The following is a 26899-nucleotide window of genomic DNA, read 5'->3' on the forward strand; positions in this document are numbered from 1 at the left end:
CCTTTTGTTCTCAAATGGGCATCAAATTGAACTTCTCCTCTGCCTATCACCCTCAGTCTAACGGAGCTGCTGAACGTACCAATCAAAAGATCGAACAGTATCTGCGTTGCTTTGTTTCCGAACACCAGGACGATTGGGTCGGTCTGATTCCTTGGGCGGAGTTCGCACACAATAACCTTGTTTGTGATTCAACTCGCTCTAGCCCTTTCTTCATGAACTATGGCTTTCATCCTTCGATTTTTCCTTCGGTTTCCTCTTCTCAGGGGATACCGTCGGTTGATGATCATGTCGCCAACCTGAAGAAATTATGGGATCAGACTCGGCAAATTCTGTTACATAGTTCTTCGTTGTTCAAGAAACACGCTGACAAACATAGAAGAGCGGCTCCTGTTTTTGTTCCTGGGGATAGGGTATGGTTGAGTACTAAGAATATTCGCCTAAAAGTCCCATCTATGAAATTTGCTCCTCGCTACATAGGTCCTTACAGGGTTCTCACTCGTATCAATCCGGTTGCGTATCGCCTTGCTCTGCCACCTGCCTTACGCATTCCTAACTCTTTTCATGTATCCTTGTTGAAACCTCTTATTTGCAACAAATTCTCCTCTAAGGTCTCCTCGCCTCGCCCTGTTCAGGTGGAGGGTCGGGAGGAGTACGAGGTCAGCTCCATCATTGATTCCAGAATCTCAAGGGGAAAATTGCAATATCTGGTTAACTGGAGGGGATATGGTCCTGAGGAGAGGAGTTGGGTACCTCAGGAGGATGTTCATGCTTCTCGCCTTCGCAGAGCATTTCACCTCCGCTTCCCATCTCGCCCCGGTTCCTTCCGCCCGGTGGGCGTATCTGAGAGGGGGGGTACTGTCAGGGTACCTGAGGCCTCTACCTCTAAGGGAGGTAGAGACTTGGTGGTTTGTCCGTCCAGGCGAGCTGTTTCCTTCGTTCCTCGCGGTTCATCCACTCACTTAAACACCGGCCGCGAGGAATCCACGTCCTTTTCTAGCAGGACGCTCAATACGTGACGTCATGACGCTATTACGAGCGACCTGTCACTCAAGTGTCCGATATCCAATCGGTACTTGTCAGAGGCGTGCTTACCATCCAGAGCCAGGGTATTTAAGCTTACTCCCCTCTTCTGCTCATTGCCCTGTCGTGGTTCTAGCTTGTCTAGTCACTCAGTGCTCTGGTATTCTAGTTTGCTCCATTTGGTTTTGTCTCGGCTTGTTGTACTTCTCTGCTTCTCTGTTATCCCTTGACCCGGCTTGTCTCTCGCTTATCTGTCTTCTCGTTCCCTCGACCTCGGCTTGTCTCTGACTATTCTCTATTACTCTCGGTACGTTAGTCCGGCCATTCTAAGGCCCGGTATACGTACCTTTCCACTCTTTGTACTCTGCGTGTTGGATCCCTGTCTCGATCCTGACAAGTATCCCTCTGCTACTCCCTCCCTTCACCTATTTAAATTTACTTGTTTAAAAAAAGTCCTACTTTTATTAATTTAAAACGTTGACATTTAAACTTTGGTTGGAGAACATACCAAAAGAACAGTTCCTAAGAATTAGGAGGAACTCTACAGAGATTAAGGAGTATGAGAAACAGGCTAAAGTTTAAAAGTGAAATTCCCTGGACAAAATAAGTGGAAATAGTAATGACGAGAGTAGAAAACCGCTCTTAGAATATAAAATAAAAGTAAACGAAGACCAAAAAGAAGAACAAGTAAAAAAAGCCACTCATTTCTAATTTTAGTTCTAATAAGGTTTTACAGAAAATTATTGGCATGCCTTTAAAGCAGGATCAAGATATTAATACATACGTAAGAGAAAAACCTAAATTAATTTTTAGGGGAGCAAAGAATGTTAAGCGAGTATTAACCAGAACCAGACGTTTTATAGAGAAAGATAAAAAAAAAAAAGGATTTTTATCTCTGTGGTAACTGTGTAGGATTTAAGTTAAAGAATAGCAACAAAAAGGAATTCGAGATTTTAGTTCCCACATGTCCCAAAAGAGATATAAAATAAAAACAAATATTTCTTGTAACATGGAAAACTTTATTTATAGCATAGCATGTCCTTGCGGGTACCAATACACTGGCAAAACATCCTGGCTCATAAAGATACGTATTAGGGAACACATTAAAGGGACTCTCCAGTGCCAGGAAAACAAGCCGGTGACAGGTGAGGATAAAAAATCAGTTGTTTTATCACCATCAGCATAGGATAAAATAGCGTAAACGGTTGGTCCTACGCGGGTGGTCCTACGCGTTTCGTTCTGTTAGGAACTTCCTCAGGGACCGTAATGAAAAGGGGACCACTAGCCCCCCACTACATCGGGGGAGGCACCTTATGAGCGCTTCATTCTACGCTATCTCTTGAGTGCATTCATGTATAGCGCATGATTGATTGTGCTAACTGTACTTCACTATATATATTTTTAATGTTCCTTTTGTAGATTTGTTCAGCCGTATCCCGAATGTTGGTTTTGGTTTTCCACATATTGTAAAGGTCGTTTTCTCTGGATAGCGATCTTGGGAAGCTGTATTTAAATTCCAAGCTAAGATTTGTTCAGCCGTATCCCGAATGTTTGTTTTGGTTTTCTATCCTAGACTTAAGATAAGGCCAGGGACTAATTAAAAGTATATTTCAATATTGGGCAGACTAGATGGGCCGAATGGTTCTTATCTGCCGTCACATTCTATGTTTCTCTGATAGGTAAATAGTGAGCCTTACAGGTAACCAATCAGATAAGGTTCAACGGGTATTATAGACTTTTATTTGGGCTGAAAAAAATAATGTTTTAGAAAGAAAGAAGACAATGGTAAGTATTTATTTACTTACAGGTATTTAGTTATTATCTACCCCCCCCCCCCCCCCTCACTATTTTTAGGGTTAGTAGGTAGGGCTTTATTAAAAAAAAATGGATGGGAGGTATTTTTACATTTAGCCCCCACCTGTCGCCCATGGGTGTGGGGGGAGGACAATAGGTCAAAACTGCCACAATGATCTTTGGATACCTAATACCTTAATTACACAAATTACAAAATTCCCATGTATGCATCAATACAAAATCAAATGGCATGCAGTGTATGTTGGTAGGCGCCAATCTATGTTTTGGCCTCCAAATGGAAAAACTTGCATGTAAACTTTATCCAAAACTAGGTGCCCTGTACAGAAACAAATCCTGCCTAAGCCCTACAGAAAAGGAAAAGATTGTATAGCAAATGCTGATGCCAATCATTGATTATGGGGATGTAGTATATGCACCTGCTCCGCAAACCCACAATAATAAACTTAATAAATTGTATAACTTGTTTTGCTGCCTTGTGCTACAATGTAATTACAGGACCCACCATTGTAACATGCAAAAATAACTAAACTGGCTGTCCCTGGAATCCAGACGCACCCTTCATCTTTCCAACCTTGTGTTTAAGAGCTTTTCTGGGAAGCTCTCACCCTACCTGAGCAGAAGGTAGAACCCTACCTGCTTGTCAGGATCGGGACAGGGATCCAACACGCAGAATACAAACAGGAGATAGGTACGTATACCGGACCTTATAATGGCCGGACTAACGTAAGGAGAAAGCAAAGAATGGTCAGAGACAAGCCGAGGTCGAGGGAACGAGAGAACAGGTAAGCGAGAGACGAGCCGAGGTCAAAGGACACGAGAGATAAACTGGAACGAAAGTACAAGCCGGGTCAAAAACCAAATAGACAATAGTAATAAGAGCACTGAGGGACCAGACAAGCTAGAACCACGACAGGGCAATGAACCATTACACACATCCCTCTTTTATACCTTGGTTCTTTAATTGATGACTCCGCCCTTGCCGAGCCCTGATTCGTTGTTCAGAACTCGGCTCCTGAGCGCCGCGTCATAAAAGGAGGCGGGGCTATCGCGGCCGGCATGTGAACGGCTATGAGAGCTGTGAGGATTGGGTGAATCAGCCCCCCTGAGAGGACGGCCGCTGGGAAGTCTAACCTCCTCCGAGGTAGAGACTTCAGGTACCCTGACAGTACCCCCCCTCTCAGAAACGCCCACCGGGCGGAAGGAACCGGGGCGAGACGGAAAACGAGCATGAAAAGCCCTGAGGAGGCGAGGAGCATGCACATCTTCCTGGACCACCCAAGACCTTTCCTCAGGACCATAACCTTTCCAGTCAACAAGATATTGCACCCTCCCCCGAGAAATTCGAGAATCGAGAATGGACTTGATCTTATACTCCTCCTGACCCTCAACCTGGACAGAACGAGGGGAGGACACAGCGGAGGAAAATCTGTTACACACCAAAGGTTTCAATAAGGAAACATGAAAGGAGTTTGGGATGCGCAGGGCAGGCGGAAGAGCCAGACGATATGCAACCGGGTTTATACGAGACAGAACCGTGTAAGGGCCTATGTAACGAGGAGCAAATTTCATTGAAGGAACCTTCAAGCGGATGTTTCTGGTACTCAACCATACCCTATCACCCGGGGAGAACACTGGAGCCACCCGTCTGCGTTTGTCAGCGTGTCGTTTGGACACCGTGGAATTATGAAGAAGAATTCGTCGAGTCTGATCCCACAACTTTCTCAGATTGACAACATGAACATCAACCGACGGTATCCCTTGGGAGGGGGAGACCGACGGAAGAACGGAAGGATGGAAGCCATAATTCATGAAAAAGGGGCTAGAACGAGTAGAATCGCAAACAAGGTTGTTGTGCGCAAACTCCGCCCAAGGAATCAGACCGACCCAATCGTCCTGGTGTTCAGAAACAAAACAACGCAAAAACTGTTCAACCTTTTGGTTGGTGCGTTCGGCAGCTCCGTTGGACTGAGGATGATAGGCAGAGGAAAAATTTAATTTGATGCCAAGTTGAGAACAGAAGGACCTCCAAAACCGGGAAACAAATTGGGACCCTCTATCAGAAACAATTTCAGAAGGAATACCATGTAAACGAAAAATCTCCCTCGCGAAAATCTCAGCCAATTCGGGAGAAGAGGGCAATTTAGGCAGAGGTACAAAATGAGCCATTTTAGTAAACCTGTCAATTACTGTGAGGATAACGGTATGTTTCTTAGAAACAGGCAAATCAACAATGAAGTCCATAGCCAAACAAGACCATGGTTTCTCGGGAATTTCTAGGGGGTGCAAAAGCCCACATGGAAGCGTATGAGGTTGTTTAGTCCTCATACAGACATCACATGCCTCGACGAAGTCCTTTACATCCTTACGTAACGAAGGCCACCAGAAATCTTTAGAAATCAGAGAACATGACTTGCGTATGCCAGGGTGTCCGGCAAATTTACTGTTATGAAAACACTGCATCAGTTCCAGTTGGAGTTTAGGAGGAACGAAGTACCGATCCCCAGGAATAAGTCCGGGTGCCAGATGCTGTAACTTCTTGATCTCAGCCAGCAACGGAGAGTGAATCTTGATGCTAGTGCTGGCAATAATATTACACTTGGGAACTATAGAAGAAAAAACCATATCAGACATAGTAGAAGGTTCATGTTGGCGGGACAATGCATCGGCCTTAGAATTCTTAGAACCAGGTCTATAAGTGAGCACGTAGTTGAAATGAGTAAGGAACAAAGACCAACGAGCCTGCCTGGCGGATAAGCGTTTGGCTTCCCCTATATATGACAAATTCTTGTGATCCGTCAAAATAGTAACCGGGTGTAAAGTCCCTTCCAACAAATGTCTCCACTCCTTTAAAGCCATAATGACCGCTAATAGTTCCCTGTCACCAATATCATATCTGCTCTCAGGCCCAGACAATTTCTTGGAAAAGAAACCACATGGGTGCAGCGGTTTATTCAAACCTAGCCTTTGGGACAGGATAGCGCCTACACCTGTCTCTGAGGCATCTACCTCGAGTAAAAATGGCAAAGATGTGTCAGGATGAACTAATATCGGTGGTGAGGCAAACTGTTCCTTGAGAGTACTGAAAGCAACAAGCGCCTCCGGAGACCAGGTCTTAGTATCAGCACCCTGTCTAGTCATGTTGGTAATAGGAGCAATAAAAGACGAGTACCCCTTAATGAAGCGCCTATAGTAATTTGAGAATCCAAAAAACCTCTGAATGGCCTTGAGTCCCTTGGGCAATGGCCAATCTAAGATTGATTGGAGTTTAACCGGGTCCATCTTAAACCCCTCTCCAGAAATAACGTAACCAAGAAATAACGTAACCAATCTGAGATTGGTCAAAGCTACACTTCTCCAATTTGCAGTACAAACCATGTTGTAGAAGCTTATGCAATACCCTTCTGACTTGTTTGTGGTGAATCTCAGGCTCTCTAGAGTGTATTAGTATATCATCCAAATAGACTATAACACATTCATGTTGAAATTCCCTAAGAACCTCATTAATTAAGTCCTGGAATACAGCAGGAGCATTGCAAAGTCCGAAGGGCATTACCGTATACTCATAGTGGCCATACCGGGTATTGAAAGCCGTTTTCCATTCATCACCCTGCTGAATTCTCACCAAGTTATAAGCTCCCCTCAGATCTAACTTGGTAAAAATCTTGGAGCCTTTCAGGCGATCAAATAGCTCAGTAATCAGGGGAATAGGATAAGCATTTCTGATCGTTATCTTATTCAAGCCCCGATAATCAATGCAAGGCCGTAGTGTGCCGTCTTTCTTATCTACAAAAAAGAAACCGGCCCCAGCTGGAGAAGAGGATCTCCTAATAAATCCTTTGTCTAGATTCTCCTGTATGTATTCCTCTAAGACTAAATTCTCCTTAGTGGATAGAGGATAAACATTACCCCTCGGAGGCATAGTACCAGGTAGGAGCCTAATCTTACAGTCAAAGGACCTGTGTGGGGGTAAAGTATCAGCCCTCCTTTTATCAAAGACTGCCTTTAAATCCAGGTACTGAGATGGTATCCGTAAATCTGTGGGCTGGTTATAGTTACTAGGTGTGTCCACTACGCAAACCGGTGAGATTTTCTGTACACAACCCTTCTGGCAACCCTGACCCCAGGAGACTATCTCACCTTGTTCCCAATCAATAATAGGGTTATGCTTTTTAAGCCAGGGGTACCCCAAGACTATAGGAACTGAAGGAGATGAGATAAGCATGAGAGAAATATCCTCCTCGTGTAAAATACCAATGGTCAACTTAACTGGTATAGTCTCACGAGAAATAACAGGATCTGATAATGGTCTACCATCTATGGCCTCAACGGCCAAGGGTGTCTCCCTTAGCTGAGATGGGATAGAGTGGTTCTTGACAAAGGCTTGGTCAATAAAGCTTTCAGCTGCTCCGGAATCTATTAATGCCATAGCATTAAGTACTCCCTTTTCCCAAGTTAAAGAAACAGGTAACAGTAGCCTATGATCCTTGTAATCATATGTAGAGGACAAAATAGAAACACCCAAGACCTGTCCTCTTGAGGAACTTAGGTGCGAGCGTTTCCCGGACGGTTAGGCAATTTAGGCGTAGGTGACCTCCTATTCCACAATACATACACAGACCCTCCCTTCTCCTATATTGTCTTTCATTTTCTGAGAGACGAGTGTTACCAATCTGCATAGGTTCTGGGAGAGCTAGAGTAGTAGAAGGTTTAAGGAAGGTCTATAACTTCTATCACGAGTGTTCTGCCTCTGTCTCATGCGTTCATCTATTCGAGAGATAAACGAAATTAATTCTTCCAAATTTTCAGGAAGATCTCTTGTGGCAACCTCATCTAAGATCACATCTGATAATCCGTTCAGAAATACGTCCATATAGGCTTGCTCATTCCACTTGACCTCTGCTGCCAAGGATCTGAACTCTAACGCATAATCCACAAGGGTTAGACTATGCTGTCTAAGACGTAATAGTAATCTAGCTGCACTGGCCTTTCTTCCTGGAGGATCAAAAGTCCTCCTAAAAGTAGTAACAAATGCATTATAATTATAGACTACTGGATTATCATTCTCCCACAGAGGGTTAGCCCATCTAAGAGCTTTGTCAATGAGTAGCGAGATTATGAATCCAACCTTCGCCCTGTCTGTAGGGTAGGCGCGGGGTTGTAATTCAAAATGAATCCCTATCTGGTTTAGGAAACCTCGACAGGTATCCGGAGAACCGCCATACCGTAAAGGGGAAGTAACACGGGAAGAGGCTCCCACTGTGGCTACCTCTAGGCCTGTGTTAGCAAGAGAGATGGGTGGTGTACGCATCTCCTCTGCTTGATTACTCGGATGGAAGAAAAATTTAATCATTTTGTATTAATATTAAATATTACACGTATTACACGTTAAACGTTACATGTAACCTTGTATAGCCATTTGTAATTTATTTTTATTTTTTTATTCTTTATTTTTTGCTGTGCATGAGATAACAGAAACAGGCTTGCCATGCCACAAGAGCAATTACAGGCAGTTCGAAAACAAACATAGAACGTTTGTATGGTAATCAGAGAAAAGGCACAATTTTTTTAAATGTATAATACAAGCTAAATACAGGCTAAATAAGTATGTCTAATGTGCTAGGTCACGTTGAGATCATCAAGCTTGAGACATTAAACATGTAGTAATTCTTAAGTGTGTAAGAGTAACCAATGTTAAAGAGCAAGGAGTATGAGATAATAATAGTGAAAAGATAAACGAGTGAGTGAGTGCAGAATAAACTAAGTACCGTATATACTCGAGTATAAGCCGACCCGAATATAAGCCGAGGCCCCTAATTTTACCCCAAAAAACTGGGAAAACGTATTGACTCGATTATAAGACTAGGGTGAGAAATGCAGCAGCTACTGGTAAATTTCTAAATACAACTAGATCCTAAAAAAAATATATTAATTGAATATTTATTTACAGTGTGTGTATAATGAATGCAGTGTGTGTGTATGAGTGCAGCGTGTGTATGAATGCAGCGTGTGTGTATGAATGCAGTGTGTGTGTATGAATGCAGTCTGTGTGTATGAATGCAGTGTGAGTGTATGAGTGCAGCGTGTGTGTATGAGTGCAGCGTGTGTGTATGAGTGCAGCGTGTGTGTATGAGTGCAGCGTGTGTGTATGAATGCAGCGTGTGTGTATGAATGCAGTGTGTGTGTATGAATGCAGTGTGAGTGTATGAATGCAGTGTGAGTGTATGAATGCAGTGTGAGTGTATGAATGCAGTGTGTGTGTATGAGTGCAGTCTGTGTGTATGAGTGTAGTGTGTGTGTGTGTGTGTGTGTGTGTGTGTGTGTGTGTGTGTGTTGAAGAGCCTTGCTGGGGGGGTGGGCAATTTTTTTTTATTATTTAAATTTTTTTTATTATTTATTATTATTTTTATTCATTTAATTTAATTATTATTATTATTATTGTATTATTATTTATTTATTATTATTTTATTATTATTACTAATTATTATTTTTTGTCCCCCCTCCCTGCTTGCTACATGGCAGGGAGGGGGGCTCCTTCCCTGGTGGTCCAGCATTGGTAGTTCAGTGGGGGGAGAGGGGTGCTGGCAGAGCTGTACTTACCTTTCCTGCAGCTCCTGTAAGCTCTCTCCTCCTCCGCGCGGTCTGTGCAGCTCCCTCTGTCAGCTCACACTGTAAGTCTCGCGAGAGCCGCGGCTCTCGCGAGACTTACACTGGGAGCTGACCGAGGTGCTGAACGGACGGCGCGGAGGAGGAGAGAGCTGACAGGAGCTGCAGGAAAGGTAAGTACAGCTCTGCCAGCACCCCTCTCCCCCCAGTCTGTATTATGGCAATGCAAATTGCCATAATACAGACTCTGACTCGAGTATAAGCCGAGTTGGGGTTTTTTAGCACAAAAAATGTGCTAAAAAACTCGGCTTATACTCGAGTATATATGGTAACTCTAAATGAATATATGATGTACTACAATATGGTGATGCAAACACGAGTGAGACTTTTCACCTGTTACTGGGTAATCAGGCAAGAGTAGGCAAGCATTTTGAGCGTTGTGGGTTTGTGTAGGGAGAGAAGGGACAGCAGGTCTTAAAACCCATTAACTATTAATGCAGAGTCAGGATTATTAGGTGTAGTATCTGATCAGTCCTATTATGTCATCAGGGTGCAAGTGATACCAGATTCACCAGATACCAGATGTTGGCAGGCGTTCGGTGTAGGTCATGGAATAGTCAGAGGCATTCCGTGTAATGACATTCCCCTGTGTCATGGCTGCATAATGTTGGCTGCCGTCTGCCTCTGGTGCAAGCCTGCTGGTTCGTCCATGTGCATGCCACTAGCCTTGCCTAGCGGGAACCCTCCAAGTGAGCTGGTATGACTTCAGATGCTTAGAGCTGTGTGTGGGAGATCTCCGGTTGTGCCGAGGCCCAGACAGGCAGTAACTGATGTTGGGTCTGCGTCACGTGGGTCAGGGTGTTCTCTTCACCCTCCTCTCCAGCTTTATCACGGTCAGTGATTTGACGGTTCTCTTTAGAGCTGGTTTTGGTGTAAGTGGAGCATTGGGCCATTGAGAGACTTCTGTGGCTGTTTGGGTCTGTGCCAATTTGGCCCACAATTGTGCCCAGAAGTGGTCAAAAGCTTTCGCTATGCGGTCCTCGTGGGGGTCCCACCATCTGGACTCCGTGTAGCCGCCATTTTGACTTGGAGCATGTGGCCCTCTTGCTTGGTTCCTGTAAGTGCTTTAAAACTGGGATGACCCCCGCCGGTCCAAAGGGGAGTGGGGGGGGTGGGAGTCCGACTGAGTTGCTTGGTGAGTCTAGTGTGGGGAAGAGCGGCCGCCTCTCCCTTGCTCCAGTAGGCCGCAGTTCAGCGTTCCACTCTCCCGGTCGCGGCGGACTTGAGTGATGTATCAACTGATTCAGCAGTGCACCCCCGAAGTGGCCAGTGCACCGTGGTAAGTATTTTAGCTAGTGAGCCTCAAATTGTACCCCAAAATCCACACGTTAGACGGGAACTCGTGCTACCCACGTCTGCACTGCTCGGAGATCAGACTCGCCCCCCAGTAATTTGTAATTTTAAACACATAAGTTAACTATCAGGCTATTTTTATATTTTGTATGTTTGTAGTATGTGGTTTGTTTTTCCCATCATCAGCCTGTAGTCTTGTTCGGTTTATAACTTCCCCCCCAAAAAAAGGAAATCATTATATATACAAAAAAAAGATAACTGCAAGACTTTTCATTAGAAAATTAGATGTATCTTTCAATGAAAATTAATTAAATCCTTCTCAGTTATTTAATTTGAGGTGAAGTTCAGAGATTTCTGCCAAACACACCATTGCTTTGCAAATCATTATTTATATTTTCAATCTGGTGTTTTTTAGATCTTTCATAACACAAACCGAAAATGTCCTTATATAGTTAAAACAATAACACTACTCTTCACAATAAAATAAACTCAATGAATTAAAGAATGAGGTTTTATGTAGCATGGATGATGCTTATAAAATAAATTATAGTTTCAGTAAAGATAGAATGATTGATTCAGTAAGCAATGAATATTTTATCTGCGCTTAGAGGAACATTCAGTTGAGATGGACGCTCTTGGTCATGTCGATGGACTACAATTTAAATCATTCTCTGTCAAGCATTATGCAATCCTTATTTTAAATCTCATTGTTCAAGAATGTTGGACTTTTTAGGAAAGCGGTACATGACTGCAGGTCTATGCACATTCGTCAAATGTGTAATACCTTCTCTGATTAGCAGTTTACTTACAAAATTTACTTAATGAGTCTATGAAAAGGCTTATCCTTTTTCCAGTGGGGCAGGAGAGCAGGAAAGTCATTCCTCGCAGTCCTTGTGCATCTGTAGTGTTTGCTCTGAAAGAGTACAATTTTTTACACCGTGTCTATCCTGGGTGAGTTCCCCTTGGTACCTCTGGGTTACTTTCTGGCCCAACTGCAGGCTCATGTGGTGACCCAAGGCACCTCTCTATTTTCTATGCTGAAGAAGAAAAAAAAAATCATCGCACCCCTGTGTTGCTGTCACAATTTACCAGGAGTTGGAGAACAAGTGCAGGATATGGCACAAGGAGGAGGCAAAAACCAAAGTGCAGTACAGATAAAGGGGTAATCCAAAGGCAGGGTCAGACGAGAAGCAAAAGTCAGGGCTGGCAGCGGAGTATCATAGTCGGTAAGGCAGGCTATGGAGGTCAGAGTCCAGGAAATTGGTCAGCATTGTAACAAAGATCAAGCAGGAAAGGGGGGAGGGCAAAAACCAAATGTCAGGCCTTAAGCAGAGCTTAGTATAGGTCAGATGTCTTTGTGGAGGACCAGGCACCAAGTTCTCTCTACACCACATTCCAGGTACACCTGAATGTCTCCCCCTGGTCTCCGATCAGTGGTGACATTTTCAAGATGCTCCTGAATTGGGGAAAGATAATGGTTGAGTTTCACACTCCAGAAATCTGTATTCCCCTTCTCTTGTAGCGTGGTCATATCTGGTAGCTTTACCTCCTGAAAACTGCATGTGACAAGGCCACTTAAGGCAGAAATGTGTCAGACTACTTTATTAGTACAATGGATCGACTAACTCTAATGTGTAGCAGTTGCTCACAAATGGGTTCTGTGGGCATTAGTGCATCGTTTTAAGGTAAGTATTATTTGCAAGAGTGGCTACAGTAATGGGATGGTTCAGAGCTACTTAGGTACATGGATTTTCTGGAGCTCTTTGTCATTATGATTGCAGTTTTTGTGTTTCTGGGCAATTTGGTTTTGCTATGCTTAGAACACAACATTTAGGGATTGTCATTTTCAGAGAGTTAACTGACCATCGCTTTAATCAAGTATTTTCACTTGCAATGGTAACATGAGATAGAAATAGGACTGTACAGAATATATTTTCCTTATTTTACTCATGTTTTATCATACATACATTTTTTTTTGACAATCTTTATTAGAGGAAGTTTTCCAAAGCGGTATTTAAACAAGAGATACAGAAATCGTAACTGGGTATGAGGCCCATATTGGCCTGAAAATTACATTTTCATTACAATACTTAAATAACACCTGTAGTGAGCGTGGTTGCAGTTAGCCCCAATAAAACCGGGGGGCTGCTCATTCAGTCATTTGAACCATGCCCATTTGGGCAAAAAAGCGAGTATGTTAGGGGCTTTCAGGTGCTGCGTGTTGTAGGCTTACAGCTTGAGAGTTCAAGAAAGAGTAGCAGGAGGTTTTGAGGGAGAGAGCAGTCTGAAATGAGGGGATGGAGGGAGGGAAAGGAGAAAAAGTGGAGAGGAGAAGAGAAAACAAAAAAGGGTGGGAGGGAAAAAGGGAAGGGAGAGGGAGGGAAGGGAGCCAGGTCAGGCTCCAGGGATGCTTTTTCTATTCTGGGTCTCTCTGGTCCAGGGGGGGAGAGGGGGGATGTAGGAGTTCTTGGGTTCTGGGCAGCATTACCCATTTTGGAAATGTACTCCAACCAGGGAGACCAGGTGGAGAGATGTCTATCTGAGGTGCCCCTAAGGGCGGCGGTCAGGGACTCCATTTTGGAGATCTCCTCCACCCTAGCTACCCACTGCTAGAGAGTAGGCACACCCGGGGTTTTCCAAAGGGCCGGTATTAAGGACTTTGCTGCTGTAAGTAGGTGTTTGGTCAAGAATTTTTTGTAGGTCTTTAGCGGCACGGTGGTGTGGTGCAAGAGCATTTGGAGTGGCTGCAATGAGATGTCGGATTCTGGGATTTCCCTGATCTTCGAGTGTATCATTATCCAAAGAGGGGAGATGTCAGGGCAGGACCACCAGATGTAAAACACTTTGCCCGTGTTAGATTGCAGCGCCAGCCTTCCTCTGGGGTTGATGGGTTCATTCAGTGGAGTACATCAGTTGTTCTATACCAGTTGGTCAGCACTTTATAGCTCATTTCCTGGTACTTGGAGCTTATGGAGCATTTATGGGTCAGGACATATATCTTGTCCCATTCCTGATCCATGAGAGTCTCCCCAGTTTCCCTTTCCCACCTTACATGTCTCCTCACAGTAGAAGCATGGTGTACAGTGTGGAAATTCCCCTGGAGATATGTGACCATCGGGTGCAAAGTTTTTCAAATAGGGTGAGGGACCTGTGTAATAAAGGCCTACCACTGATAGAACTGTAGTACCGTTTGACCTGGTGGTAATGGAATTGTTTTATCCCTGTCAGGTTATCCTCAGGTAGCAAGTCTGCCAGTGGTTTGAACTTGTCCACATCGCACCATTGGCATATGTATGTCCAGTCAACGATCGGAAAGCCCTGTAGGTCTCTGGGCCTTTGGCCCTCTTTGAGATTAGGGTTATTTGTGATTGGGGTTAGTGGGCCAGGGTCAGTGGTCAGCTTGTGTGAGTATCGAAGGGAGCATCACACCCGTAGGGTGGCGTCAATCATTGGGTTCCCTGTGCGTAAAGAGCAGTGTGCGGTGGGGGATCGTCCCTCCCCCTTGCTGAAGATCCATTGTCACCCACAATTAAGGTGATGAAAGCGGGTGCCAGTCTGCTAATCGAAGTAGGTGTGTGGCTTGGTAGTATGTATTAATTGATAGGAGACCCTTCCCCTCCGCGTATGTCGGTTTGGTCAGTTGGGATTTGCGGAGTCTGGAAGTTTTTTTATTCCATATGAAGCTCCGGATGGTCAACGAAATGGATTAAAAGAAAGCCCTGGGGATGGCCATTGGGATAGTTTGGAATAAATATAAAAGACGTGGAAGGACGTTCATTTTTACTACGTTAATATGTCCAAACCATAAAATATAGAGGTCGGACTTTCATCTTATGTTTGTTTGGAGGGTGTAGAGGATGGGAAGGAAGTTCAGAGCGTACAGCTGCGGGAGGTGTATAGGGAGCCATATGCCAAGGTATCGCAGCTTATCTGTACACAAGGAGAGAGCAAATTGGAGGTGTGCCTCTACACCAGGTGAGGGTTGTAAGTCCCAAGGCCTCCAATTTTTCCATGTTTAATTTTAGGTTTGTCAGTGAGTCAAATAGGGAGAAGAGGGCTAGGAGATTGGGCAAGGTAATCGCTGGCTGCTCTACGAAAAAGAGCATGTCATCGGCATATGCCGCAACGCGGTGTTCCGTTTGGCCCCAAGTGAACCCCGTATAAATCTCTTCTTGTATTAGTGAATTATTGAAATCCTGTTATAGTAAAAATGTAAATATGGTGTTGGCAAGGAAAAGTAAACATATATATATAACACATTAAATCCGGTCATTTCTGTTGAATTAAGTGATTAGCTGTAATCTTGTCAATCTCACAGGGTAGCTGATTTGTGGTACTTAAACCCTAAGCAAGATGAATGGGCCATGCAAGGGAAGATCTTAATTCATCCCCAGAGCCTTCCTGTTACAATGGCTAATGAACGCTGCATATGTCAGGGCTCTTGAGAACATCAAATAGTTTTTAATGGATGTTTTCTATGAAGTGCTCAGCCGAGTACATTAATTCCAAGTGTTATGCTTTTACTATAATCGGCTTCATCTTCAACAATGTAACACAAGAAAGCAGAAAATCCTCTTACGAGGCAATGATTCGTCACAATGTTTCATATCCCAGATTCATTGACCCGGAAAACACTAGAGCATCAAGACAGTATCTTTAGTCTTTGACTGCAGGATGATTGAGAGAACTGTTTCATTACTTTACTGTGACATAGAATAGGTTAGAAAATATCATAGTTCTCGTATGATTTGCTGAATTAAAGCACATACATGTTTTAAAAGCAAAACACATTGTAATAATGGATTACATGATGAACAACCACTCATCTCTTTGTATATCTTTCTGCCTGTTGTCTACAAAAGGATGCAAATCATCTTGGGTCTCGATTACATTACAACTGGTAATTTTTATAGCCAGTTTATCAGCTGCCAATAAGCCTATTATTGGTTTGGAATCAATTTCATTACTGCTATTAAAGGCTTATTAGGAGCCGATAAATTTCATTTTGAACAGTATTGATTTTCAGGTATTTAGGTATTGAAGATTGATATTATGCTTAGTGTAAAAAATATCTGATTCGTCAACTCAGTGTAAAATTATCGAAGACATAATCCTTGCTAAATTTTCTTAAAAATAATGACAGGCGGGGCGGGGCCGGACCGCCGAGCTGGACGGTCGCACTCGACACCAGCTCCTGCAAACTAGGCCCAGATTGGCACCAAACCTGCAATTTTGGGCAGAAAACTGTCCAGCACCGGTGGCCCTCAGCGGGCAGAGAGCCCTGGATCTAGGGAGAGGCTGGCCGAACGGGCTTCAGTCCCCAGGAGGAGGGTTCCTCATCGGCACCTCATGGCCTACTCAGGCGGTAGGAGGGGTAGACGGCCGCTGCCCCACTAGCTGCCGATCAGCGCTCAGCCATGAGTCGGACCTGCTGGGAACTGGCCCCAAACCCCCCCCCCTTGGACCGGGGGGGGTGATCCCGGTCCGCACCCTCAGGATCCGAGCACCTCGACGCACAGTAACTGGGCCGCAAAGACCCGCAACCCAAGCACTGCAATCAAAATGGCGGAGGCCATGTGCGATGGCACAAAGCCTGCATACACCATCGAACCCAAACAAGATACTCACCTCCGCTGTGGCTGGAATCTAGGAGGCCTTCTTCCTCCTCTGGGCACAGTACAGGACGACGCACTGATTCACCGGCTGCCCGCAACCGCTACTACACAGCGGGGCCTGCCGACACGTGGTGAAGCAGCAGTCAAGCACTCACACAAATCCCTGCTGCCGAGAAGCGTATCACATGCTGCAAACACCCTGCAGAGTACCAGCCTAGTGAACAGCACCCAGCGACTGGAGGCAGACCGGGCACCCTGGTACGCCAAACCCGTGGCTGTCAGAGATCTACACACCACAGGCTCCGAACGGCACCGGCTACACGTGGCACCTCCTGAGACTTTCCTTCAGCAGAGGACTCTAAATTGCGAGCAGTACGCATTCACCCCCAAAAAGGCATCGGATGAGTCACCTCAAGAAGGGGACTTAATGTTAGGCAAAGAACCCAATATTCCCTACCAGATGAACTCCCACGACTGCATTTGCCTCCAGACTGGTCAGATACTGGCAGTACATTGGGGTATTCTTGTACTCATCTGTTTCAACTATTATTTCTATCATAGTCTCTCTTTCCTTGTTTTAATTGTTATTAAGGGACTCATACCTGTGTAGTACGAATCGCCTGGGGGGGCCTCTCATAAGTCCGCACAGTCTCTACTTACAATTCAGTGCTAACATATGTATCACCCATAATCTAACTAAAGGTTAAAGCATGTCATAACTACCCTAGTTTACCTATCTTATAATAGAATGACATTCATCTACCAATCTTGTAATCGCATAGTCAGCCAGTATAGCCTGATTATTACAATCTGTTGTTTTATCGTTCTACTTAATGTAACCAAAAAAAAAAAATGTGCATGTTTTCTCACTGCCTTACTGCTTACAAGCTATGTATTTTATCCCCTGTCACAAGCTGTTGGGGCGTGACAAGTCGCATGTAATTATCTGCACTTCAAAAATAAAGAATTAAAAAAATAAAAAAAAATAATGACAGGCAAAACCTGTCAAAAATTTGTTTTTTTCAGGTACCCCACGTTTGTGACCCCACCCATGGACACTGGGTGGGTGCTTTAATTTAAGAAACTGTGGTGAACAGATCACTCTCCCCCTTAACGTTCTCCACCAATCTTCATCTACAGGTGGCAGATGTAGACTCTAATTATAATGAACTGAGGCACCTATTGTTCCCCCATGCCCATAGCTCGAATAATATTAATAAATGGGCTGTTAATTTTTGCTTTATTTTAGATTTATTTTCTTCTCTTACTCCGTCTGTCTTTTTCCTTCTGTGTAGTCCATGTAATTTCCATGAGAAAGATGGACATACCTTCAGTCTAGAGCCCCAACATCCATGGGTGGTGGTTAGGGCTCTAGTAACATTAATTAATGGTTGTGCGGCAGGTGGAGGCTACATTTGAATATCAAAAGGGGGTGGGGCATGCCATTGTCCACTTGCCAAATAAAATATATCCTCCTCTAGTGGCTAGGGGTTCCCAAGTCCATAGCAACACTCCAAATAAAAGTGCCCTACCTACCTCTCTCACCCTAATAATAGTGAGGGAGGCAACAAACCTAATACCTGAAAAATTATACTTACTATCAGATGTCTTTTTTTTTCTTAAGTCCTGTCGTTACTCTTAAAATAAAAAATAAAAAAACATTTTGCAAAAAAAATATTTTTTATTTTAAAGTATAGATGCAAACGGGCTCAGTGCAGAGAAACGTTTCCAACGCTATACAATTTCAGTCTGAATGATATGAGTGGTTGGCTTGGAAGCCAACCAATCAGAGCACTCTGACAAGTACGTGTAACTTCCCTCGAGACTTGCGTACTTAATAAGATACAAGTGACATAAGCCAAACGACATATGGAAAACTAACAGAAAAAATTATAGTGCCATTTGAATTTTTTCTAGAGCTCAGGATTGAAAAAGTCCTTATGGTATAGACTTCACTAATTATTTGCAGATAGCGAGCACCATGTTAGTCAATATGACCCTCTAGTAAGGAGGATAGATTATTCAACATTTGTGTCCAGTATACTCAGAATCATTTACCAACCATTCCTGTATCATGCTATCATGCTATGACCAACTGTGTCGGGTATTCCCTGTTACAAAGTCAAGCTGCTGTTGAGAAAACATACCTCCTGTAATACCAATACTTATGGCCTCAAGTTACCTATTTTCCATCACACCTGTACCCTACCGACACACACACACAGAGACTCCAACATCTACTGATGGTATCCCAAAATTTCATCTCCTTAAAATGAACAGACCCATGCAAGGTACCTTGGTCAGCCATGCTGCCTTTAGCGGTAGTATTAAATACTACATTATAGCCAGGGTGAAAGAAAAAGAAAAAAGAGAGAGGCTTAAAGGATATCCAGGCAGTCCAATATCTTACCCACTTTTACACTAACTATTGGTTGGGTCACCCACCCTTAATCAATAATACGCTGCTCTATGTCCAACTGTTATTCATCAATGAGTTTGCCATTGGGTGGGTTAGGTGAATAACTATTTGATGTGTAAATCTTATTCATTTTTATTTTTTGTTTCTCCTGTCTGTCTTGTTAATTTCTTTTATTTGTTCTTTCTTTCGTTTCTGCTTTATTTTAGATTTACTTTCTTTTCTTAATCCGTCTGTCTTCTTCCATCTGTGTAGTCCATGTAATTTCCACGAGAAAGACGGACGTACCTTCAGTCTATGATTGGCATTTACAAAGATAAGATTGTTACTCATTCACAAACATCATCTGTAGTTTCCGTCTACTTCCCACTCACACGCAGCCAATCCTCCTCTCACACGCATCAACACTCTTACACACAGCAATACTCACAGTCACAGACAATAGCCTCTTCCTTGCCTTCTCTCCCTTGCACCATATCGGTCTCTTGTATTCTCTCACAGAATATTTCACTGTCTCGATCACTCATATTTCAACCAAGTACAAAGCTTACACTCCCCATAATGCCACACACAATCTCTCTCTCACATTCAGCATTTTACTAGCACGTATCTAATCATTTTAGATATTGTAAGTAAGTCTTTTGTTATTTGACTGTCTTTAGCTATTGCTGTTTGCTTCAATGGGTTTGTGAAGTGCATAATGAAGCATTTTACACTGTGAGCTGTTATAGACAAACATACACACACATTTTCTCTCACATACACACACTGTAACGATATCCTCCCACACGTTTCCACAGAATGATTTTATTGTTAATGTCACAAACAGATTCTCAAACACACCGCAGCATCGTTCTTACACACCCTGCAACTGTCATCTTGCCACAAAACTGCACTACCAATCTATCAACTACACAAATGTTGGTCTTTTTCTCTGTCACCCTTGCATACAGGTATCCTGTCCAGCCATCTCTAAATAGATATTATCGTGCAGTTCTAGAGCAAATAAAGGGTGCAAACAACAAAAACATTCTATTAGTTTCCATGGAGATAGCTCCACACAGTGCTCCAAAATCTATTTTTGCAACACCATTTATTGCTCTGTCACACTCAATGGGGACATGGATAAATGTCTTTCTGTGAGAATAGAATTGTATGTGTGACACAACTGATGCACACATAGAAAATAATTACTCATAGAAAAGGTGTCAGTGAAATGATTGCCCCCCAAAATTGATCTAAATAGCATTTTTATAGTAGAAGTGCATAGCTATTGTCCTACAATTTTGTCATCTTTCCGGTTTCTTGTATTCTATGAAAAGTTACATAAAAACGACAAAAATGTCACCCCTATTTAGTTGTCACATGTAAATACTAATCAGACATCTTTATACCATATTGGCTCAAAGGCAAAAATAACACAATGTATGAAGCCATCTCTACCTATTTCTCTCTCTCCCTGTCTATCCGTCTTCCACTCACTCTGACACATCAGAGTTTATTCACCAAATGCCAAACTGTAGTAAATTGAAAAATGGTTAACGAAATGTAGGTAGAATTGCTGATTTGGAAAAATTCCAAAACTCATCTACAGTTACATCTTGGCTGTGTTAGCGTACATCTGCAATTCCTATTTTAATTTACATTATTTTGTTGCTCGGTGAATAATTCCTACCGTGCAAACAAGTGATTGCAGAGAATTGAAAGAGGAATTATAGATGTTCTGCAAAAATAGTCGAGCTGTTATAATAAGCTAAATACTTCGTTTTCAGCTCTCCTATTTTGGCCAACAAGTTTTCTTGTTAGTGCTGTGCAATTTCTTGTTCCTGACATTGTGTCTCTCTGGCAGTCTCTAACACAGACTCTCCTTATCACACATTCTTTTATACAAAAATAGTCTGGAAGAATCTTTGTTGCTGCTTTTGTTTTGTCTATTATGCTGTTTCACCCACTAACAGACATGCATTCATACACAGACGAACACACAGACTCAGTATATTTATGTTTATCACCGTGAGTTCTACAGGGAGTGCAGAATTATTAGGCAAGTTGTATTTTTGAGGATTAATTTTATTATTGAACAACAACCATGTTCTCAATGAACCCAAAAAACTCATTAATATCAAAGCTGAATATTTTTGGAAGTAGTTTTTAGTTTGTTTTTAGTTATAGCTATTTTAGGGGGATATCTGTGTGTGCAGGTGACTATTACTGTGCATAATTATTAGGCAACTTAACAAAAAACAAATCTATAACCATTTCAATTATTTATTTTTACCAGTGAAACCAATATAACATCTCAACATTCACAAATATACATTTCTGACATTCAAAAACATAACAAAAACAAATCAGTGACCAATATAGCCACCTTTCTTTGCAAGGACACTCAAAAGCCTGCCATCCATGGATTCTGTCAGTGTTTTGATCTGTTCACCATCAACATTGCGTGCAGCAGCAACCACAGCCTCCCAGACACTGTTCAGAGAGGTGTACTGTTTTCCTTCCTTGTAAATCTCACATTTGATGATGGACCAAGGGTTCTCAATGGGGTTCAGATCAGGTGAACAAGGAGGCCATGTCATTAGATTTTCTTCTTTTATACCCTTTCTTGCCAGCCAAGCTGTGGAGTACTTGGACGCGTGTGATGGAGCATTGTCCTGCATGAAAATCATGTTTTTCTTGAAGGATGCAGACTTCTTCCTGTACCACTGCTTGAAGAAGGTGTCTTCCAGAAACTGGGAGTTGATCTTGACTCCATCCTCAACCCGAAAAGGCCCCACAAGCTCATCTTTGATGATACCAGCCCAAACCAGTACTCCACCTCCACCTTGCTGGCGTCTGAGTCGGACTGGAGCTCTCTGCCCTTTACCAATCCATCCATCTGGCCCATCAAGACTCACTCTCATTTCATCAGTCCATAAAACCTTAGAAAAATCAGTCTTGAGATATTTCTTGGCCCAGTCTTGACGTTTCAGCTTGTGTGTCTTGTTCAGTGGTGGTCGTCTTTCAGCCTTTCTTACCTTGGCCATGTCTCTGAGTATTGCACACCTTGTGCTTTTGGGCACTCCAGTGATGATGCAGCTCTGAAATATGGCCAAACTGGTGGCAAGTGGCATCTTGGCAGCTGCACGCTTGACTTTTCTCAGTTCATGGGCAGTTATTTTGCGCCTTGGTTTCTCCACACGCTTCTTGCGACTCTGTTGACTATTTTGAATGAAACGCTTGATTGTTCGATGATCACGCTTCAGAAGCTTTGCAATTTTAAGAGTGCTGCATCCCTCTGCAAGATATCTCACTATTTTTGACTTTTCTGAGCCTGTCAAGTCCTTCTTTTGACCCATTTTGCCAAAGGAAAGGAAGTTGCCTAATAATTATGCACACCTGATATAGGGTGTTGATGTCATTAGACCACACCCCTTCTCATTACAGAGATGCACATCACCTAATATGCTTAATTGGTAGTAGGTTTTCGAGCCTATACAGCTTGGAGTAAGACAACATGCATAAAGAGGATGATGTGGTCAAAATACTAATTTGCCTAATAATTCTGCACACAGTGTATTAATCCAAGCATGTTGGCATGTTTTAAAGGCTATTTGATTTGTCGATTGAGTCTCTTTCAGATATGCACTCGTACAAACCATATTCGTATAACGTAAATCAAGTTACTGGAAGATGTTAAATTGCCATTTGTTTTTACAGTGACTTTGAAAAATTTACATGGTTATGGAAACCTACTGTTTCAAAATGCGTGATTTTAGTTTTAAGATTACCTTAGAATGTTGTACAAAAAAACAGAGGGCTTCTTAGTCCTACAGAACATAGTTTATAAACATTATTCAATGATTAAATCCAATACCAAGCATTAAATACCTTGTACCATTAACATCTAAATGTCATTTAGTAAAAAGGTTGACATATTCTCAGTAGTAAGGACATGGTGGAATTGGACACATATTTTATAGATGAAGCTAGCCAGATATTCAGGGCAATATTTTACTAATCTCTTAAGGACCGATGACATGCTTTAACATCATCACCATCTAGTCCTCCAGGGCGTTTTCCTCCTAATTTAACATGAGCAACTCAATTGAACCGTGTTAATATTTGATGTCGGGGTAGTAAGTTGACACAGGTCAACCCTTTGTAGATCCTTTAAAACTTAGAGATTAAGCAGCACCTATTGCTTATCAAGTGCAAATAATAAATGTGAATACTCACTTAAAACATCCCATTCATTTATTGACTTATTTCCCTAAAATTAGTAGTTTGTTCTATAATTCTTCCAGACATGTGGTGGACATTCAGTCGATCGCGATCTACAAGTCAATCGAAGTCAACTAAATAGTAGATCGCCGTGAACATCAAAGAAGGCACTGGTACTATACACAGAATGTCCCAGCACTATTAGTAAGCTGGGACATTCTGCATACATGTAGTCAGGGGTGGACTGACCCATCGAGCACTCAACACGAGAAGGGGACCCAGAGGTTTGACCAGTGTGCTTCCAAATGTGGGGACCCTCCTCTCATTCTTCACCACTGCAATGCCAGGGGGAGCAGTGCAGTCTCTGGTCTGCACTTGTATCGGGTGTAGACCATGAGTAGATTTTTCCTGAGCTCTTGCCAATCAGAGCATCGATGCGGGTTACCATGGTAGTACTCTGACACTGTAAGTGCTGGAACGCATTGACTGCACCCCTACCATATGCTGCCCAGGTCCCACCAGTATTACTCAGCACAATGGACCACCTGTATATATGCTTCAAATATAATATACTCTTTATATAAAACATCACAACCCTTGCATGCACACACTTTCTACACCCTGTGCACCTTCACACACAAACACCCACCACACACACTATACCACCATGCACACACTACACCCCTTATACACACACACTGTACTGCTATACACAAAAATACAGCTCCTATACACACGTGTACACTGCTGTCCCTATAAATAACACACAATACAGCCACTAATACACAGATAATGCAACCCCAGTATACATACACTGCAGCTCCTAGATACAAACACACACACACACACACACACTACAGACAATACCAACACACTCTATAGCCCTAGGACACACAGTCTCTACAGCCCTTAATCATGTGCACATACTACAGCCCCTAGTCGCACATAAACAGACCCCTTTACACACTACTGCACAAACAGACTACTCTATACAGATGGGATCCCACAAAATACCTATATTATTACCATCTGTGTCAATATATATTAATATTAAAAAATATGAGTGTACTGGGATTGAAGTCAACAAAGCCATTCTGATAAGGTGGTAGATCTTGTCAACATGGCTACCAAAAAATCAGATCCCATGTCACTAATGTATGGTCACTCCTGTTCCAGACATACTACCATACATAGGACCAGGGACCCATCATCTACCATTTGTATTTTATCCACCATCAAATGGTCCAAGTTAGTACGATTCTAAACAGCCCATGCATTATTTACTGCCCTTTTGCTTTTAAAGGGTACCTCCTGGTTCTGGGTACTAGTCCCTTCTCTTAAATTCACCATGGGCAGAACATTTGATTCCCCAGTATAGCAGAGCATTGGAATCTTTATCCTAGCAAAAATAAAACAAAGCTACAATTGGGTGCTCTGTCTCATCATATCACGCAAACCCACCATGGTTGTGTCTTAGTGATAACCATTCGCACATGATTAATTTACCCAACAACATTATTTTAACTTTTTTAATCATTGTCCAAGGTTAATGCTCTTACCTGTCCACACTGATTACACACAAAGTCATGATAGAGGCTGTACAGCACATGACATCCATGGCAATAAACACATTGCAGAACACTTTTCCAAAAAGCCATTTTCCACCAACCAGATCAGTGATGATGACAAAGGGCATCACTGCGATGGCCACCGAGAGGTCAGCGGCCGCCAAGGAGACCACCAGGTAGTTAGATGGCTGCCTGAGCTTTTTCACAATGCACACCGAAATTATGACCAGCCCATTGCCAGCAATGGTAAATACCGTGATGATTGAGAGGACAACCCCAATGACAATCTTCTCAATGTCACCATACAGCAGGATCTCCTCTCCACAATCAGTAGAGTTGGTTTGGTTAAGAGAGACCAAGTCTGGTTCAGTTGTAATTAAGGGTCTGTCAGTCATGAATGCAGATGGCAGAGGGTTCTGGGTGTGAGAGTTTGTTTCTGCACTGTGTGAAGAGAGATTGATGTCCGTCAACTGATTGGGATTGACCAACACTAGCATTTCCCCTGGTGGTAGTGCTCACAGAGACCAAGGTGCACACAATATTTTCTGGTCTGGTCCTTATTCCTGAAGAAGGAAAAATAATTATATTCTACTTGATCATCTTCTGTCAAAGATCTAAGAAAATGTTTATATGTGTTAGATAAGGTAAACAACAAACAGAAAAATAACAGTGATACCCTTTCAATGGGTGTTCATCAATTGATTCAGAGAATGGCAATTAGATTTAGGACAGCAGATGCATCATCTTCACAGTGTTACATGGAAGCTGGGATGCAGATAGCTCTATTTATAAAAGCTGCCAGTTTGTATTCTGAAGCAATGGACAACTTCCAAAAAAAAATCATAAAAAGGTTTTTTTTTTTATTATTTTCTTTCCCTATATTAGGGAATATATTCCCTATATTAAAAAAAAAATAAAAGTTCTCAAGATGTGATGCCTTTATTAGAACTTCTGTCCAACTACAATAAATAATTTGGAGGGTTGAACCAACATTCTGCAGTGTGGGTCTAATGCCAGCACTTATTAAACACATCAAAGACTGGATTGCTATGTGAATCCCTCAATGGGAATATGATGGACAATTGAATAACGCTCAGCCTCTATGGCTCATGCATGGGAATTGTTTTATGTCACAAAAAGGCGAGAAAAATGTAATCTAAAAAGCAAACAAAATAATAATAATAATAATAATAATAATAATAATAATAATAATAATAATGCTCTGCAAATGCACAATCAATCTTCTAAGTGCCCTTAGCATGATAGGAGTTGTAGCACCTGGCTGACACAGCACTCTAGCATCACAGAGTTCTAATATTGTGATGATACAATGTATTTAGAATAATGTATTGTAAGTAATTTACAATTAGTCTGATTTAACCTATACAGTGCTCAGAACCTTGCTCAGAAGGCGATACTAAAATAGTAAATCTGAGCATTAACCCTTTTATTGTAAGAAGAAGGCATGTGGGTATATAATTGGTGTAAATGGCCAGGCTGGCATGTCACTCACTATAAATAGACTGGCAAGGTAATGTGAATGGCTCAGCCATGCGTGCCCCTATTATACAATCACCAGGCACTGCAGTGACTTACCTGGGCTGGGGATGCTGGCACGGTCTTGGCAGGAGATGCCCCTTATAGCTACAGACATGATGATCTTCTGCCCCTGCCTGGACTCAGTGCTGGCAATGCAGTGTCAGGGGAGCCCGGGACCTCTCTCCTGGGCTGGAGCACTCTCTGGATGCCATGAGCACATGTGGTGTCCCTTTCCCTCACTGTCCATCACACCAGCTGCCACTCGTGGTCCTCCCTCCCATTTCACAGCTCATTTACTGCCACTGCTGGAGCCACTTCCTAGCTCCCATAAGAGCTCAGAGTCCTGGGTCTGACTGCTCCTAATCTGCAGCCTGTCCAATCCTCCCAGCTGCTACAATCCAATTACAGCCCACTCACAGACTGCTGCTGTACACACCCTCTCTCTGACACTCTCTAACCTCACCCAGAGCTCTCTCTGACACAGTCACAGGGGCCACTCTCTCTGGATCACTCTCTCACCATTCATACTGTCTCTATCACTCTCTCTGGATCACACTCTCTCTATTCATACTGTCTCTGTCACTCTCTCTGTCGCTCTAGATCACTCTCTCACCATTCATACTTTCTATCACTCTCTCTCTCTCTCTCTCTCTATTCATCCTGTCTTTATCACTCTCTATCACTTTTTCATTTTCCCTTTGCTTATCACACTTTCATATTCTCTCTCTCTCTCTCTCTCTCACACACACACACACTGTCAC

The 26899-nt window shown here is 42.8% G+C and overlaps 1 protein-coding gene across 1 annotated transcript in view; it reads right to left on the minus strand.

Annotated features, from left to right (window-relative positions):
* The window catches only part of LOC134614131 (5-hydroxytryptamine receptor 7), a 51251-nt gene extending 24582 nt beyond the window's left edge, over positions 1-26669 (minus strand). Inside the window, exons 1-2 of the mRNA XM_063457588.1 lie at positions 26196-26669; positions 24591-25162 (exon numbers count right to left, since the gene is read on the minus strand). Coding sequence (XP_063313658.1) covers positions 24591-25096 — 506 coding nt within the window. The 5' untranslated portion in view covers positions 25097-25162; positions 26196-26669. The remainder of the gene's footprint in view (positions 1-24590; positions 25163-26195) is intronic.
* Between the last annotated feature and the right edge of the window lie 230 nt (positions 26670-26899).

The sequence above is a fragment of the Pelobates fuscus genome, chromosome 6 (assembly GCF_036172605.1).
Source record: "Pelobates fuscus isolate aPelFus1 chromosome 6, aPelFus1.pri, whole genome shotgun sequence".
Taxonomy (NCBI): domain Eukaryota; kingdom Metazoa; phylum Chordata; class Amphibia; order Anura; family Pelobatidae; genus Pelobates; species Pelobates fuscus.